The sequence below is a fragment of the Oncorhynchus gorbuscha genome, linkage group LG09, assembly GCF_021184085.1.
Source record: "Oncorhynchus gorbuscha isolate QuinsamMale2020 ecotype Even-year linkage group LG09, OgorEven_v1.0, whole genome shotgun sequence".
Lineage (NCBI taxonomy): Eukaryota > Metazoa > Chordata > Actinopteri > Salmoniformes > Salmonidae > Oncorhynchus > Oncorhynchus gorbuscha.
The window spans coordinates 55,024,679-55,042,266 of record NC_060181.1 but is presented as its reverse complement, the minus strand read 5'-3'; the positions used below and the strand labels follow the sequence as shown (position 1 = coordinate 55,042,266).

At 45.1% G+C, this 17,588-nt stretch overlaps 1 protein-coding gene across 2 annotated transcripts in view; it reads right to left on the bottom strand.

Annotated features, from left to right (window-relative positions):
- LOC124043774 (histone deacetylase 4-like) overlaps positions 1 to 17,588 on the bottom strand; it is a 129,031-nt gene that overhangs the window by 38,277 nt on the left and 73,166 nt on the right. For both annotated transcript variants that reach the window (XM_046362715.1, XM_046362716.1), the window contains exons 11-15: positions 12,807 to 13,025; positions 11,255 to 11,447; positions 10,297 to 10,430; positions 3,473 to 3,575; positions 1,185 to 1,231 (exon numbers count right to left, since the gene is read on the bottom strand). In XM_046362715.1, coding sequence (XP_046218671.1) covers positions 1,185 to 1,231; positions 3,473 to 3,575; positions 10,297 to 10,430; positions 11,255 to 11,447; positions 12,807 to 13,025 — 696 coding nt within the window. The remainder of the gene's footprint in view (positions 1 to 1,184; positions 1,232 to 3,472; positions 3,576 to 10,296; positions 10,431 to 11,254; positions 11,448 to 12,806; positions 13,026 to 17,588) is intronic.

Here is a 17,588-nt window from a genome sequence, read left to right as displayed (position 1 = left end):
GTGAGTGAGTGAGTGAGTGAGTGAGTGAGTGAGTGAGTGAGGGAGGGAGGGAGCAAGTGATCAAGGAAATGAGTGATCAAGTTATTGCGTAATAAAGTGAGCAAGCTAAAAATAAAAACAAAGAAGACGAAATGAGACGACGTGCAGAGGGACAAACTGAGGAGTGTGTAAGAAAGTAAAAGAGAATATTGAGCGAGGGAGGGACACTGCAGTTCCAGTCACTATAACAGAGAAGAAAGCGTAACGTTGGAAAAGTAGAGTAGTCCTGACAAAAGCGACTTTTGAGAGTAAGACCGAGTAAGAAGGAGTGAAAGAGAAGCAAGCCAGTAACACCAAGAGCAATAGGGGGATAAAAGAGAGGGAAAAGCGAGGGACCAGAGACCAAAGAGAGTGGGGAGAGAGGGGGGAGCGTGTTGGAATGAAAGAAGGGTTCGTTCTGCTCAGGCTGACAGGGTAATTTGATGAGCGGAGGCGCTGTGCTGGGACGACAGGAAGACAACAATTTAGTCCCATTTCCATAAAACAGAGCAGAGCCCCTTCTGTTTCCTACCAACGGCAGCAGGCACCGTAACAGACTCAGCTAGCTACCCCCGAGAGAGGGGGGTGGACAGGGGAAGAGAGAGACAGGGAGAGAGAGGTGGGGGAAGAGACAGGGAGAGAGCGGTGGGGGAGAGACAGGGTGGGGAGAAGAGAGCAAGGGAGAGAGAGGGAGACGGAAAATCAGACCAACATACTGACCTAGGGATCGACAAACACACATAACCTGAGTTCACCCACTCACTCCAAAACACGCGCACACACACACACACTCTGAAACACATATAATACCTTTACTTTCACAAGCACATTGAAGTGGAAGCACACATGGATATGCACGCGCATCCAAACACACACACACACACAGACACCATTGTCACCCCCCCACTCTCCTAAGTGTCCCTCTGAACACACAATACACAGGCAGTGCACTCCCCACCCACACACGCTCTAAAGCACACAGCATCATGTTCATAGAAAACATCTGGTCACAATTACCCACTCGACAGAAAGCAGAGCAACAGTTTTGGTTGCCTCTGGTGCTCCAGGGTGGTGTGTGTGCGTGTGTGTGTGTGTGGTGGGAGAACAAACAGCAACATTATTTCTACAGGGGAGTAGAAGAGAAGAAGTAGAAGAGAGTGACTTACCCCCACCCCTCCACAAGGCAGCCTCACAAACATGGGAGTAACTGAACCTGAGAAAGAGAGAGAGAGAGAGAGAGAGAGAGAGAGAGAGAGAGAGAGAGAGAGAGAGAGAGAGAGAGAGAGAGAGAGAGAGAGAGAGAGAGAGAGAGAGAGAGAGAGAGAGAGAGAGAGAGAGAGAGAGAGAGAGAGAGAGAGAGAGAGAGAGGGAGAGAGAGGTTAGAGGGGACTGCCAGAATACTCATGGACACCCAGGACTTTCAGCAGGTGCCTTTGACCTCTGAACTCCAGACTCTGACCACATGAACTTCCACAGAGGAGAGAATACACAGATGCCATTTTAAATGTGGTGGGGGAAAAATGACGAACCTCTCTCTCTCTTAGTGTAAACAACTTGATTTTGTCAAACCTTTCTTCCCTCCTCTCCCCTCTTGTTGTGACAACAAATTAGTAACACACTTTCACTTTCTTCTTCATTCAGAAACCCTCTTTTCCATCCCTCCCTCGCTCACCCCTTCATCCCACTTATCCATTGTTCCTGTGACAGTACTGTATACCATAGTTGTGAATATGAAGTAACGGTATGTTACGGTATGTAACATAACCTAAGAGTTGTCCAACCACCTTGTCATGCAGTATGCATAGTAGAAAGTATTCTAGTCCTTCCAGACAAAGCGCCTGCAAGATGACTAGGTTACACATTATATCCCCCCTTGAGATACAAATCTATCTTGACCGGTACAAATTCTAGCAAAACATCGTCAAGTGGAAACCCCCAAACCCTTAATACAACACCCTGTATGATTTGAGAATATACGCTAGCAACATTTCACCTTTTGGCCTGAACATTTAAAATGTGTCTAGGTTAACGTTCACTCTTCTTAGTGGGCCCTGAGTTGATCGTAACACCGCATTAATATGAATTCATATAGCAGACGCTCCTGGATTGACTCATCACACACACACACATGAACCCACGAGCACATACATGCACACACACAGCCACACACACACACGGACACATACACACGAACACACACACACACACACACACACACACACACACACACACACACACACACACACACACACACACACACACACACACACACACACACACACACACACACACACACACACACACACACACACACACACACACACACACACACACACACACACACACACACACACACACACCATTGATGCAATACAACATAATCACACACAGTTGAACACAGTCCAAAACAGTGGTTCCCCTGGGGGTACTTGGCCTATCCACAGGGGGGTACTGTTTTCATGACTCTTACTGGTAAAATGCACATGAGGTTGTCCTTCAGGGGTACTCCGAGCAGAGCAAAATGTACTGTGGTACAGTAACCAAAAACAGTTGAGAGCCTCTGGTCCGAAAAAGTACCAAAAATCTAATGACTACCTTACTCCACAGACACTGCTGGCTAAGAGGCTAACTCAGCTATGAAAGCCAGAGTGGTCACAGTGAGATGTTTGAGCCAAAAAGTCTGTCTCTCTCACTCTCCCAACCCGAGAGGAAATCTTTAGGTGATGGATCAGTAAACCTTGGGGGGGAGTAAACAAGGAGGGGTGATGTCATGGAAAATGGTGTGTGTGTGTGTGCGTGCGTGCATGTGTGCATGCGTGTTCATTATTGACAGAGAGGTGGCGAAACAGCTGGGCCAACAGCTTAGAGGTAGATTTGAGCAAGTTCCATACGTTCCAAATCGGAACAAGAAAAAAACAAAAAGAATAGAACCAAAACAAATGATTAAAAGGCTGTCGTTTAGGTAAACAGAACAATCTCTTTGGAGATGTACTGAGTGTCCCTGCTTCGGTCTACACAGAAGGCAATCATGTAGATAATAAGGTTGATAATGGTCCTGTAGAGGAACACAATCCTTAGACCAGGCCTTGCCCTGTAATAATAGACAGCTGTTATTGTATTATTGTCGTAACACTGTCATACTTTTGGCAATCTTGATCATTTACTTTGTAGATATATGGGTCAACCTTGACTGCCTGACATGCGTTGATGTCCGTGGAAGACGAGGTGACAATTTGACTTCGGCGGAAGTTGGGATTCGCCCTGCACAATTACACCATGAGCATCTACACAACGGATCCTGTTAAGTGTTGCTTTGCCCAGACCAGTTGGGTCTGGGCCCATATCCACAAAGGGTCTCAGGAATGCTGATCTAGCACCAGTTTTTCCTTTTAGATCACAATGAATAGGATTATATGGACAGATCCTAGAGTAGCACTCCAGGTGTAGTACGTACTGTCTAGTTTCTGTCGAAGTGGGTTGGTTCCATACAGAAGGACGTGGGCCTCAGAGTGAACCGTCTGCAGTTCTTCCAGTGAGGCTTTCCGCCCCCGTATACACTGCAGAGAAGGGGGGTGGGTGGGAGAAAGAAAGAAAGAGAATTGGTCAATTTTATTTGTATTTTATTTATATTTATTTCACCTTTACTTAACCAGGTAGGCCTGTTGAGAACAAGTTCTCATTTACAACTGCGACCTGGCCAAGATAAAGCAAAGCAGTGCGACACAAACAGCACATGGAATAAACAAACGTACAGTCAATATCACAATAGAAAAATCTATATACAGTGTGTGCAAATGAAGTAGGATTAGGGAGATAAGGCAATAGATACAGTGCCTTGCGAATGTATTCACCCCCCTTGAACTTACCCCGCCCGGAAGGAGGAATCAATACTACAATCATACGCAGATCTTGAAGACCGTGCGCAGATCATTCCTCCGCGACCTTTTGCCACATTTCAGGCTTCAAACATAAAGTTATAAAACTGTATTTTTTTGTGAAGAATCAACAACAAGTGGGACACAATCATGAACTGGAACAACATTTATTGGATATTTCAAACTTTTTTAACAAATCAAAAAGTGAAAAATTGGGCGTGCAAAATTATTCAGCCCCCTTAAGTTAATACTTTGTAGCGCCACCTTTTGCTGCGATTACAACTGTAAGTCGCTTGGGGTATGTCTCTATCAGTTTTGCACATCGAGAGACTGACATTTTTTCCCATTCCTCCTTGCAAAACAGCTCAAGCTCAGTGAGGTTGGATGGAGAGCATTTGTGAACAGCAGTTTTCAGTTCTTTCCACAGATTCTCGATTGGATTCAGGTCTGGACTTTGACTTGGCCATTCTAACACCTGGATATGTTTATTTTTTAACCATTCCATTGTAGATTTTGCTTTATGTTTTGGATCATTGTCTTGTTGGAAGACAAATCTCCGTCCCAGTCTCAGGTCTTTTGCAGACTCCATCAGGTTTTCTTCCAGAATGGTCCGGTATTTGGCTCCATCCATCTTCACATCAATTTTAACCATCTTCCCTGTCCCTGCTGAAGAAAAGCAGGCCCAAACCATGATGCTGCCACCACCATGTTTGACAGTGGGGATGGTGTGTTCAGGGTGATGGGCTGTGTTGCTTTTACGCCAAACATAACGTTTTGCATTGTTGCCAAAAAGTTCAACTTTGGTTTCATCTGACCAGAGCACCTTCTTCCACATGTTTGGTGTGTCTCCCAGGTGGCTTGTGGCAAACTTTAAATGACACTTTTTATGGATATCTTTAAGAAATTGCTTTCTTCTTGCCACTCTTCCATAAAGGCCAGATTTGTGCAAAATACGACTGATTGTTGTCCTATGGACAGAGTCTCCCACCTCGGCTGTAGATCTCTGCAGTTCATCCAGAGTGATCATGGGCCTCTTGGCTGCATCTCTGATCAGTCTTCTCCTTGTATGAGCTGAAAGTTTAGAGGGACGACCAGGTCTTGGTAGATTTGCAGTGGTCTGATACTCCTTCCATTTCAATATTATCGCTTGCACAGTGCTCCTTGGGATGTTTAAAGCTTGGGAAATCTTTTTGTATCCAAATCCGGCTTTAAACTTCTTCACAACAGTATCCCGGACCTGCCTGGTGTGTTCCTTGTTCTTCATGATGCTCTCTGCGCTTTTAACGGACCTCTGAGACTATCACAGTGCAGGTGCATTTATACGGAGACTTGATTACACACAGGTGGATTGTATTTATCATCATTAGTCATTTAGGTCAACATTGGATCATTCAGAGATCCTCACTGAACTTCTGGAGAGAGTTTGCTGCACTGAAAGTAAAGGGGCTGAATAATTTTGCGCGTCCAATTTTTCAGTTTTTGATTTGTTAATTTAAAAAGTTTGAAATATCCAATAAATGTCGTTCCACTTCATGATTGTGTCCCACTTGTTGTTGATTCTTCACAAAAAAATACAGTTTTATATCTTTATGTTTGAAGCCTGAAATGTGGCAAAAGGTCGCAAAGTTCAAGGGGGCCGAATACTTTCGCAAGGCACTGTAGGCCATAGTGGCGAAATAATTTCAATTTAGCAATTAAACACTGGAGTGATAGATGTGCAGAAGATGAATGTACAAGTAGAGAAAATGGGGTGCAAAGGAGCAAAAAAATAAATAACAATATGGGGATGAGGTAGTTGGGTGGGCTATTTACAGATGGGATGTGTACAGGTGCAATGATCGGTAAACTGCTCTGACAGCTGATGCTTAAAGTTAGTGAGGGAGATATAAGACTCCAGCTTCAGTGATTTTTGCAATTCGTTCCAGTTATTGGCAGCAGCAAACTGGAAGGAAAGGCAGACAAAAGAGGAGTTGGCTTTAGGGATGACCAGTGAAATATACCTGCTGGAGTGCGTGCTATGGGTGGGTGCTGCTATGGTGACCAGTGAGCTGGTCTTTACCTAGCAAAGACTTATAGATGACCTGGAGCCAGTCGGTTTGGTGATGAATATGAAGAGAGGGCCAGCCAACAAGAGCATACAGGTCACAGTGGTGGGTAGTATATGGGGCTTTGGTGACAAAACAGATGGCACTGTGATAGACTACATCCAGTTTGCTGAGTAGCGTTGGAGGCTATTTTGTAAGTTTCATGCTGTCAAACATACCCTCGTAAAACTGACTATCCTACTGATCCTTGACTTAGTTAGTTTTACGAGGGTATGTTTGGCAGCATGAGTGAAGGATGCTTTGTTGCGAAATAGGAAGCCGATTCCAGATTTAATTTTGGATTGGAGATGCTTGTGAGTCTGGAAGGAGAGTTTACAGTCTAACCAGACACCTAGGTATTTGTAGTTGTCCACAAATTCTAAGCCAGAACTGAGCAGAGTAGTGATGCTGGGTGGGCAGGTGTGTGCAGCAATCGGTTGAAGAGCATGCATTTAGATTTACTTGCATTTAAGAGCAGTTGGAGTCCACGGAAGGAGTATTGTATGACATTGAAGCTCGTCTGGAGGTTTGTTAACACAGTGTCCAAAGAAGGGCCAGAAGTATACAGAATGGTGTCGTCTGCTTGGAGGTGGATCAGAGAATCACCAGCAGCAAGAGCGACATCATTGATGTATACAGAGAAAAGAGTCAGCCCGAGAATTGAACCCTGTGGTACCCCCATAATGACTGCCAGAGGTCCGTATAACAGGCTCTCCGATTTGACACACTGAACTCTATCTGAGAAGTAGTTGGCGAACCGTGCAGTCATTTGAGAAACCAAGGCTGTTGAGGCTGCAGATAAGAATGCAGTGATTGACAGAGCCGAAAGATTTGGCCAGGTTGATGAAGACGGTTGCACAGTATTGTTTTTTATCGATGGTGGTTATGATGTTGTTTAGGACCTTGAGCATGGCTGAGGTGCACTCATGACCAGCTCGGAAACCAGATTGAACAGCGGAGAAGGTACGGTGGGATTCGAAATGGTTGGTGAATTGTTTATTAACTTGGCTTTCGAAGACTTTAGAAAGGCAGGGTAAGATAGATAAAGGTCTGTAACAGTTTGGGTCTAGAGTGTGATTTCCAATCTTTAGGGATCTCAGACAACACGAAAGAGAGGTTGAACAGGCTAATAATAGGGGTTGCAACAATAGCAGCGGATAATTTTAGAAAGAAAGGGTCCAGATTGTCTAGCTGATTTGTAGAGGTCCAGATTTTGCAGCTCTTTCAGAACATAAGCTGTCTGGATTTGTGTGAAGGAGAAATGGGGAGGCTTGGGTAAGTTGTTGTGGGGTTGCAGAGCTGTTGACCGGGGTAGGGGTAGTCATGTGGAAAGCATGGCCAGCCACAGAAAAATGATTATTGAAATTCTCGATTGTCGTCGATTTATCGGTGGTGACAGTGTTTCCAAGCCTCAGTGCAGTGGGCAGCTGGAAGGAGGTGCTCTTATTCTCCATGGACTTTACAGTGTCCCAGAACTTTTGGGAGTTTGTGCTACAGGATGCAAATTTATGTTTGAAGAAGCTTGCCTTTTCTTTCCTAACTGCCTGTGTATATTTGTTCCTAACTTCCCTGAAAAGTTACATATCGTGGGGGCTATTCGATACTAATGCAGTACGGCACAGGATATTTTTTTGTGCTGGTCAAGTGCAGTCAAGTCTGGAGTGAACCAAGGGCTATATCTGTTCTTAGTTCTACATTTTTTGAATGGGGCATGCTTATTTAAGATGGTGAGGAAAGAACTTTTAAAAGAATAACCAGGCATCCTCTACTGACGGAACAAGGTCAATATCCTTCCAGGAAAGGTCTGTTCGCTGAAGTGTTTTAGGGAGCGTTTGACAGTGATGAGGGGTGGTCGTTTGACCGAGGACCCATTGCGGACGCAGGCAATGAGGCAGTGATCGCTGAGATCCTGGTTAAAGACAGCACAGGTGTATTTAGAGGGTAGGTTGGTCAGGATGATATCTATTAGGGTGCCCGTGTTTACAGATTTAGGTTTGTACCTGGTAGGTTCCTTGATTATTTGTGTGAGATTGAGGGCATCTAGTTTGGATTGTAGGATGGCCGGGGTGTTAAGCATATCCCAGTTTAGGTCACTTAACAGTACGAAGATAAAGATAAATGGGGGGCAAGTAGTTCACATATGGTGTCCAGGGCACAGCTGGGGGCTGAAGGTGGTCTATAACAAGCGGTAAAGGTGAGAGACTTGTTTCTGGAAAGGTGTATTTTTAAAAGTAGAAGCTCAAACTGTTTGGGCACAGACCTGGATAGCATGACGGAACTCTGCAGGCCATCTCTGCAGTAGATTGCAACTCCACCCCCTTTGGCAGTTCTATCTTGACGGAAAATGTTGTAGTTGGGGACGGAAATTTTAGAATTTTTGGTGGCCTAAGCCAGGATTCAGACATGCCTAGAACATCAGGGTTGGCGGAGTGTGCAAAAGCAGTGAAAAAAAGAAAACTTAGGGAGGAGGCTTCTGATATTAACATGCATGAAACCAAGGCTTTTACGGTTACAGAAGTCAACAAATGATAGTGCCTGGGGAACAGGAATGGAACTGGGGGCTACAGGGCCTGGTAACACTTACTATGACACCAGAATCTGTAATTGTGTACCCATTTGTTATAATGTACTGCTATTTTACTAATCCCCAAGGGCCACCTGAGCTTTTGATGGACAGGAGGGATGGAAAGGATGGAGGGATGGAAGGATGAAAGGGAGAGAGTGAAGGAGGGACGGGGGAAGATGGGGGGGCAGCAGGGCAACACCTGCAGCCAGGAATCTCCAATTAGTAACAGTGGTGGTCATAAATTAGGTCTGAAAGGGGTGAGTGAGAGAGAGAGAGAGAGAGAGAGAGAGAGAGAGAGAGAGAGAGAGAGAGAGAGACAGGAGAGGAAGTCTTTGGATGGAATTTGTTTGCTTGTTTATTTGTTGATGTTATTTCTGTTTGTGCCATTCGGGAAGGACAGACAGGCAGCTGTGCAAGCAAGCGTAGCGATGGCGCAATGAGCGAGTGAGACGCGGGAGAGATCAGACACAGGAGACCCGCACACTCTAGGAGCTCAGATGCAATAACTGAATAGCCTCATAACCGGCGTTTCGACAGACACGCTGTCTTCATCAGGGTATAATGACAAACACTGCGGGTCACCAGTTTATATCGTGTCAAAGGACACGCGCAGGTGTCTGTAATCATGGCCGGGTGTGGGTTGAAATCACTGGTTCATTTACAGATATAAATAGAACGTATAAAAAAACATGAATGGATAGCATTAAAAGGTCATAGATACAATTTGGCTTCCATAGGCCTACAAACACTTTCAATGAATAGCAAAATCACAAGAATGGCTTCAGATCATAGTCTACGTTGAGACCGAAGGGGAGCAAGGGTCTATAAATTAAATATAAAGACACACACACACACACACACACACACACACACACACACACACACACACACACACACACACACACACACACACACACACACACACACACACACACACACACACACACACACACACACACACACACACACACACACACACACACACACACACACACAGCGATGTAGGAAAGATTATCCCCATTTAGGAACCATTAGACTGTTTTTAGACCTCTCGGATGAAGAGAAAATAATGTCTATTGCTGAGAAATGGTGTGTGTGTGTGTGTGTGTGTGTGTGTGTGTGTGTGTGTGTGTGTGTGTGTGTGTGTGTGTGTGTGTGTGTGTGTGTGTGTGTGTGTGTGTGTGTGTGTGTGTGTGTGTGTGTGTGTGTGTGTGCGTGTGTGTGTGTGTGTGCGTCTGTGTGTGGTAATTGTGTGTGTGCATGCATGAGTGCGTGTATGTGGATTGTCACAGAACAGGTGCAGGGCATGATAAGACCCACTATAAGCTTTTTATCTCTGCCAGCGCTTGTGGGCAACTTGCTGTGGGGTGTTTTGTCAATGGGGAGGTCGTGTAGCATGGTTTAACACTGCCCCCTCCTGGTCAGAAATGGGGCCTTAGAACGCTCTGAAAGTGGAATAATGGGTCCATCGCAGTAGTCTAAGTTAGATGGGGAAAAGGAAGCCACGTTCGACTATTGATATAGGACGGTCGAACAAGCTTCCTCAGTTACCCTGACAGAATTTATACTCTAAATTGGATTTCTCCCCTTAAGTCTCTGCACTAATATGAAAAGACTGTATGGGTGAAAACACAGAGCAGGCCTCAATATAACCTCTGCTTGTAGGTCAGTGCTTAAAAATGAGTGAAACAATGTGTCAGTATAGATGATTGATACACATCCAAGAGATGAGCTTTGGTGATGGTCTCCGTACCTCACACTGGCCCCTCAGTCCTGTCTCTTGGAGTCGAGACCAGATGCTCTGGATGCGTCCGGCGTGCTCTGGGTGTGTGTTGGTGTTGCCACACATACACTGGTGCTTCTGCATCAACGTGTCATACACCAGTCCTGGAGGGTGATGGGAACGCACACATAGTGAGGAAAAACTAGGGAGACAATAACCGTGTCCGAATACCCGTACGTACATGCGTTCTAAATATTAGGCATTTTGGGTATGTGAAAAATCGAACGTTTTATAGTAGGTGACAATTTTGGAAATGTGGTATGCTTTAAATGCCAGGATGTCATACTAATTTTGGCATTTGATTTTAGTAGACTCTCGTGTGCGTGACAACGGCTGATTAATCAGATAAATTGACGTGCTGTGCCAAAATGAACGAACGGCGGCAGTCAACGCAATAGGCGCATTAGGATGACACACTCTCAGTATGGATGAGCCTAGTGTGTTGACATTTGATGCTTACTGTGTTCGTTTGTACTGAACAGTATGTTCTAAATAGTATGTAGTACGATTAGTATTTAGTACACAGTATGTCGTTTTGGTAAGTAGTAGGCAAGCCAGATTTTGCACACGGCCATAGATTCTCAGTGCACTCCCCTCCCTTTCTCTCTCTCAAACACATGCACGCACGCACGCACACACACACACACACAGACACACACAGACAGACAGATACAGACACCCACACCCTGCGCTGCATGGCTGATCAGTATGCTGAACACTGGGGCTCTCAGAGTGGTTTAGAGGGGAACGAGTCAAGGACTTGATTCTTTTTTCAGGGAGAGAGGACACATTAATCTAAGAGAACAGGCAGCTAAGCCCTTGCAGACCGAAGGTTAGAGAGAGAGAGCGATAGAGTGATTTGAGCGTGTGTGTGATTGTGTGCATGAGTGCGCACGTGTGTTAGCGTGTGTGGGTCAAGGGTGCTTGCCGGTGGTGAAGCGAGGCTTGGTGGGTGGTTCCTGCTGCACCACGATGGGAGGGAAGCAAGCCGAGGCAGGAGATGATTGGGCCCTGGAGAGGGGGCGGTGCGCTGGGAAGGTGATTGACAGGCCGGCTGCCTCCATCGAAGCCTGGTAGTTCCTCAACTGGTGGATTCTCTGCTGCTCCAACAACACATCCTGCTGCTCACAGAGAAAGAGACAGAGAGAAACAAAAAGAGAGCGAGACAGAGAGAAACAGAAAGAGAGAGAGACCGAGAGAGACAGAAAGAGAGAGAGAAAGAGAGACAGACAGAGAGGCAGAGAGAGAGAAAGAGAGATATTACACACACGTAAGTGCCCTCTCTCTCTCACACACACACACACACACACACCAAATGGAGCTATCATGTGCATCTGTTGAACTGCTGCAAGATATCTTAGTAGCCAGAAGATGGCGCTTGATGCATCTCCATTATCACATCCAGACAGACATGAATCAGACGTGTGAGCTGATTCAGGAGCATAAAGATACAGAGACAAATGCTTTGTAAGTATGCAGGTATTCAAATGATCTCATTGATAGTCACCCCAATTCTTATTAAAGACTACTGGTGGGGCTGGCTATAGGTGATTGTCATTAAGGAGCTATTGGGATTCAGATTCGCAAACTGTACTGCCACTAAGTGAATTGCCACTACTGTAACTAACAGACCAGGATTCTATTGGGCATCGCTCCTGTTCTAACACTGCATTTCCCAGGGGCCCCCAGTGCTCTACTTCCTGCCGGGGGATGTAGGGTTTGTGGGCGTCATGGCAACAGGGAGGACAGTTGATTGGATTTGGACCGACTGCATGGGCTGTATGTTAGACAGGGAGGACATGGTCTTGTGTGTGTGTGTGTGTGTGTGTGTGTGTGTGTGTGTGTGTGTGTGTGTGTGTGTGTGTGTGTGTGTGTGTGTGTGTGTGTGTGTGTGTGTGTGTGTGTGTGTGTGTGTGTGTGTGTGTGTGTGTGTGTGTGTGTGTGTGTGTGTGTGTGTTGGTGACAATGTGTGTGTCGATGTGTGATCCTAGGGAAACTCAGATTCAGCTGTAGAGAGGAGGCGTGAGGCTGCCCTCAGCCATTCAGACAAAAACCTGCACGCTATTTCACTTTGAGAGTAGGAGTATAGTGTGTGTGTGTGTGTGTCCATACAGCCAGAGTAAGCCATGTGTGGGTGTCTGTTTTTTGTGAACTGACTAAAAACCCAAATAGCCTACATTCTGTTCATTATCACCAAAGCATGACAAGTGTGTAGTCTGTCTATCTGTCTGTCTGTCTGTTTGTCCGTCCGTCCCGTCCATCCGGAATCTCCAGCTCTTGTCCACTGGTGATGTTAACCACAAGCTGTAACAGCAACAATTAGGCTGCGAGTTTGTGTGTCTGCATTTATGCGTGCATGCCTGAAAATGTGTGTGTGTGTGTATGTGTGCGGATGTGCATGTGCACGCATGAATATGTCTATGTTTGATTGTGTGTGTGCGTTTCTGTGTCCCCTGCTCTTCCTGCTCTCTGCCCCGTACCTGTCGGAAGAGCAGCTCCTGGTCAACTATCCTGTCCCTGTGGTCCCTCTCCTCTTCCTGGGGGTCCAGGGGCTCCTGCTTGACTGTCACTCCACACATGAGGCCTCCGTCCTGGGGACATAGGGCTTGGTGCTCCCTTAGCTCCTCTTCTGTCTCCTCCGGGTGACTCTCGTGCTGCCGGCCCGGCCCCGGCCCCGGCTCGCTGGGCTTGGCCATCATCTGAATGGGGGCGGGGGGGGGGTTAAATGTTAGTAGACACAGCACTGGGTATGAATAAGTTACACATACCTGTTCATAATAATAGTAATAATATATATTTTTTTACCCAGAGCGATAGTCATGCGTGCATACATTTGTTGTATGGCTGGGCCCAGCAACCCTTGGCATTGCAATCGCCATGCTCCACTAACTGACCCACACAGGACAACAAAACGATAAGTAATGATAACTGTTGCAATACATATGTTGGGAAACCTCTTATCGCCTCTTATCCTTGCTGCCTATGGCTTAGAGGCAGTATACCATTTTTTTTTACGGCTGATTGAGCTGCAGCCAGCTTCTTCATGGTCGTGTCGCCGGCGGTAGCTAACGTGGCAGTTTCTTTCCCTCCCGTGATTTTATTTAAATTAGGATAGCAGCCTACACAATAAATACAATATTGATAACCATCTAGATGTCACCTTGATACATACATACAGTCCACTAGTGGGAAGGGCATGAATAGCAACACTAGGACACAGTGCCCTTCACTCCCGCTTGCCAAGCACTATAAGGGTGGCAGGTAGCCTAGCAGGTACAGCGTTGGGCCAGTAACCGAAAGGTCGCTAGATTCCAATACCCAAGCTGGCAAGGTGAAAAATGTGTCGATGTGCCCTTGAGCGAGGCACTTAACCCTAACAAAACAACACCTTTCTCTGCACCTATCCGGCCTCTTAATTCTTTATAAATTTGCAAACATTCTAAAAAACTGTTTTTGTTTTGTGATCAAAATCAAATCAAATGTTATTTGTCACATGCCCCGAATACAACAGGTGTAGACCTTACAGTGAAATGCTTACTTACAAGCCCTTAACCAACGATGCAGTTTTAAGAAAAATACCAATAAAAAAAGAAATTAAAAAAGAAATAAAAGTAACAAGTAATTAAAGAGCATCAGTAAAATAACAATAGCCAGGCTATATACAGGGGGTACAATGCAAATTGTTTGGGTTTCCATTATGGGGTATTATGTGTAGATTAATGAGGAAAAAAATCTATTGAATCAATTTTAGAATAAGGCTGTAATGTAACAAAATATTGAAAAGGTCAAGTGGTCTGACAACTTCCCGAAGGCACTGTTTTCCTCAATACCCCATAATGACAAAGCAAAAACAGGTTTTAGAAATGTTTGCAAAAAAAATAATTCAAACATGAAATTTACATTTACATAAGTATTCATACCCTTTACTCAGTACTTTGTGGAAGCACCTTTGGCAGTGATTACAGCCTTGAGTCTTCTAGGGTATGACACTACAAGCTTGGCACACCTGTATTTGGGGAGTTTCTCCCATTCTTCTTTGAAGATCCTCTCAAGCTCTGTCAGGTTGGATGGGGAGCGTCGCTGCACAGCTATTTTCCGGTCTCTCCAGAGATGTTGGATCGGGTTCAAGTCCAGGCTCTGGCTGGGCCACTCAAGGACATACAGAGACTTGTCCCGAAGCCACTCCTGCGTTGTCTTGGCTGTGTGCTTAGGGTCGTTGTCCTATTGGAAGGTGAACCTTCGGCCCAGTCTGAGGTCTTGAGTGCTCTGGAGCAGGTTTTCATCAAGGATCTCTCTGTACTTTGCTCCATTCATCTTTGCCTCGATCCCGACTCCCAGTCCCTGCCGCTGAAAAACATCCCCACAGCATGATGCTGCCACCACCATGCTTCACCGTAGGGATGGTGCCAGGTTTCCTCCAGACGTGACTCTTGGCATTCAGGTCAAAGAGTTCAATTTTGGTTTCATCAGACCAGAGAATCTTGTTTCTCATAGCCTGAGAGTCTTTAGGTGCCTTTAGGCAAACTCCAAGCGGGCTGTCATGTGCCTTTTACTGAGGCGTGGCCACTCTAACATAAAAGCTTGATTGGTGGAGTGCAGCGGAGATAGTTGTCCTTTTGGAAGGTTCTGCCATCTCCACAGAGTCCTGGTGGTTTCAAACTTCTTCCATTTAAGAATGAAGGAGGCCACTGTGTTCTTGGGGACATGCAATGCTGCAGAAATGTTTTGGTACCCTTCACCAGATCTGTGCCTCGACACAATTCTGTCTCAGAGCTCTACGAACAATTCCTTCGACCTCATGGCCTGGTTTTTGCTCTGACATGCACTGTCAACTTTGGGACCTTATTTAGACAGGTGTGTGCCTTCCAATTCATGTCCAATCAATTGAATTTATCACAGGTGGACTCTAATAAAGTTGTAGAAACATCTCAAGAATGATCAATGGAAACAGGATGTACCTGAGCTCAATTTCGAGCCTCATAGAAAAGGGCCTGAATACTTATGTAAATAAGGTACCTGTTATTTATATTTATTTGCAAAAATGCTAAAAACCTGTTTTCACTTTGTCATTATGGGGTATTGTGTAGAGTGCTGTGGATTTAAAAAAAATGTAATCCATTGTAGAATAAGAACGTAATGTAACAAAATGTGGAAAAAAATCAAGGGGTCTGAATAAATTTCGAAGGCACTAAATATATATATATATATATATATATATATATATATATATATATATATATATATATATATATATATATAGTGGGGCAAAAAAGTATTTAGTCAGCCACCAATTGTGCAAGTTCTCCCACTTAAAAAGATGAGAGAGGCCTGTAATTTTCATCATAGGTATACTTCAACTATGACAGACAAAATGAGAAAAGCAATCCAGAAAATAACATTGTAGGATCTTTTATGAATTTATTTGCAAATTATGGTGTAGAGCACATAGAGTAGAGTACATAGAGTTCTATGAGATCTTCAGTTTGTTGGCAATTTCTCGCATGGAATGGCCTTCATTTCTCAGAACAAGAATAGACTGACGAGATTCAGAAGACAGTTCTTTGTTTCTGGCCATTTTGAGCCTGTATTATTTTAATGGACAAAAAAATAGCTTTTCTTTCAAAAACAAGGACATTTCTAAGTGACCCCAAACTTTTGAACGGTAGTGTATATCCATAAAATAAAAAATGGACCTTCCTGCAACAGCCATTAGCCAATATTAGGCGGACAGTAAGCTCCCATATGTGTTAGGTGAAATACCGCAGTTTGCTATCATTGCAGCAAAGTTTGGGACCTGTTGTGATTAGAAAAGAGCAACCAGCGGATTTTGGAGACTAGTGGACCACAAACACCAAAGTAAATTAAATCTGCTAATTTGTGATTGTTTATTTCACTTGCTTTGACAATGTTAACACTGTTTCCATGCCAATAAAGACCCATTGAGAGAGAGAGAGCGAGAGCGAGAGAGCGAGAGAGTGAGCGAGAGAGAGAGAGAGTGAGCGAGAGAGAGAGCGAGAGAAAGAAAGAGAGAAAAAGAGAGAAAGAAAGAATGAGAGAGGTAGAGAGAGAGGGAAAAAAGAGAGAGCGAGAGAGAGTGAGTGAGAGAAAGAGAGCGAGAGATAGAGAGAGAGAGAGAGAGAGAGAGAGAGAGAGAGAGAGAGAGAGAGAGAGAGAGAGAGAGAGAGAGAGAGAGAGAGAGAGAGAGAGAATAGTAGAATATCCTCCATAAACAGAAGGATAAAGAGGGTACTTCTGTTCAAAATCAAGTGAGGGAGAGGGGGACCAAGACAGAACTTCAAAGTGGAGAGTGAGCGAGAATGAAAGTGGGACGTTGGGTAAGGTAGACATTAGATAAATCAGATATAGAGAGAGAAAGAGTAGGCAGCCCAGAGAAAGTGAGAGAGATTGAAAAGGGAAGACAGAAGAAAATGAGACACAGGAATAGAGAGAGCGAGAGAGGGAGAATGAAATAGACAAACAGAAAGAGACAGATATACCTGTATGCAGAGAGAGACAGAGAGACAGGGAAGGAAGTAGGCAGAGAGAGAGAGAGAGAGAGAGAGAGAGAGAGAGAGAGAGAGAGAGAGAGAGAGAGAGAGAGAGAGAGAGAGAGAGAGAGAGAGAGAGAGAGAAACAAAGAGACAGAGACAGAGAGAGAGAGAAGAAGGATAGGCAGAGAGAGAGAGAGAGAGAGAGAGAGAGAGAGAGAGAGAGAGAGAGAGAGAGAGAGAGAGAGAGAGAGAGAGAGAGAGAGAGAGAGAAGAAAGAGAGAGACAGAGAGAGAGAGAAGGAAGTAGGCAGAGAGAGAGAGAGAGAGAGAGAGAGAGAGAGAGAGAGAGAGAGAGAGAGAGAGAGAGAGAGAGAGAGAGAAAGAAACAAAGAGAGAGTGACAGAGAGAGAGAAGGAAGTAGGCAGAGAGAGAGAGAGAGAGAGAGAGAGAGAGAGAGAGAGAGAGAGAAGAAAGAAAGAAACAAAGAGAGAGAGAGAGAGAGAGAGACAGAGTGTGTAATCAAGACTGTGGCAGACGATGCTGTGCCAGGCCAGCTGGGTCCATCAGGCTCGGTCGCCACGGGGATGGCAAGGGAAATAACAACACCCCCCACCCATCTCCCGTTTCCAGTGTCCCTGGTCGTAGTCACCATGGCTGGCAGACGCACACACAGGGCCCTATTGGCACGACGCCAGGGGACCCGGTCCATTGACGTCAGAGCACTGGTCTCTTGCCTCATCCCTGGTCCCTCTTCTCCAAACACAAGCCTCTC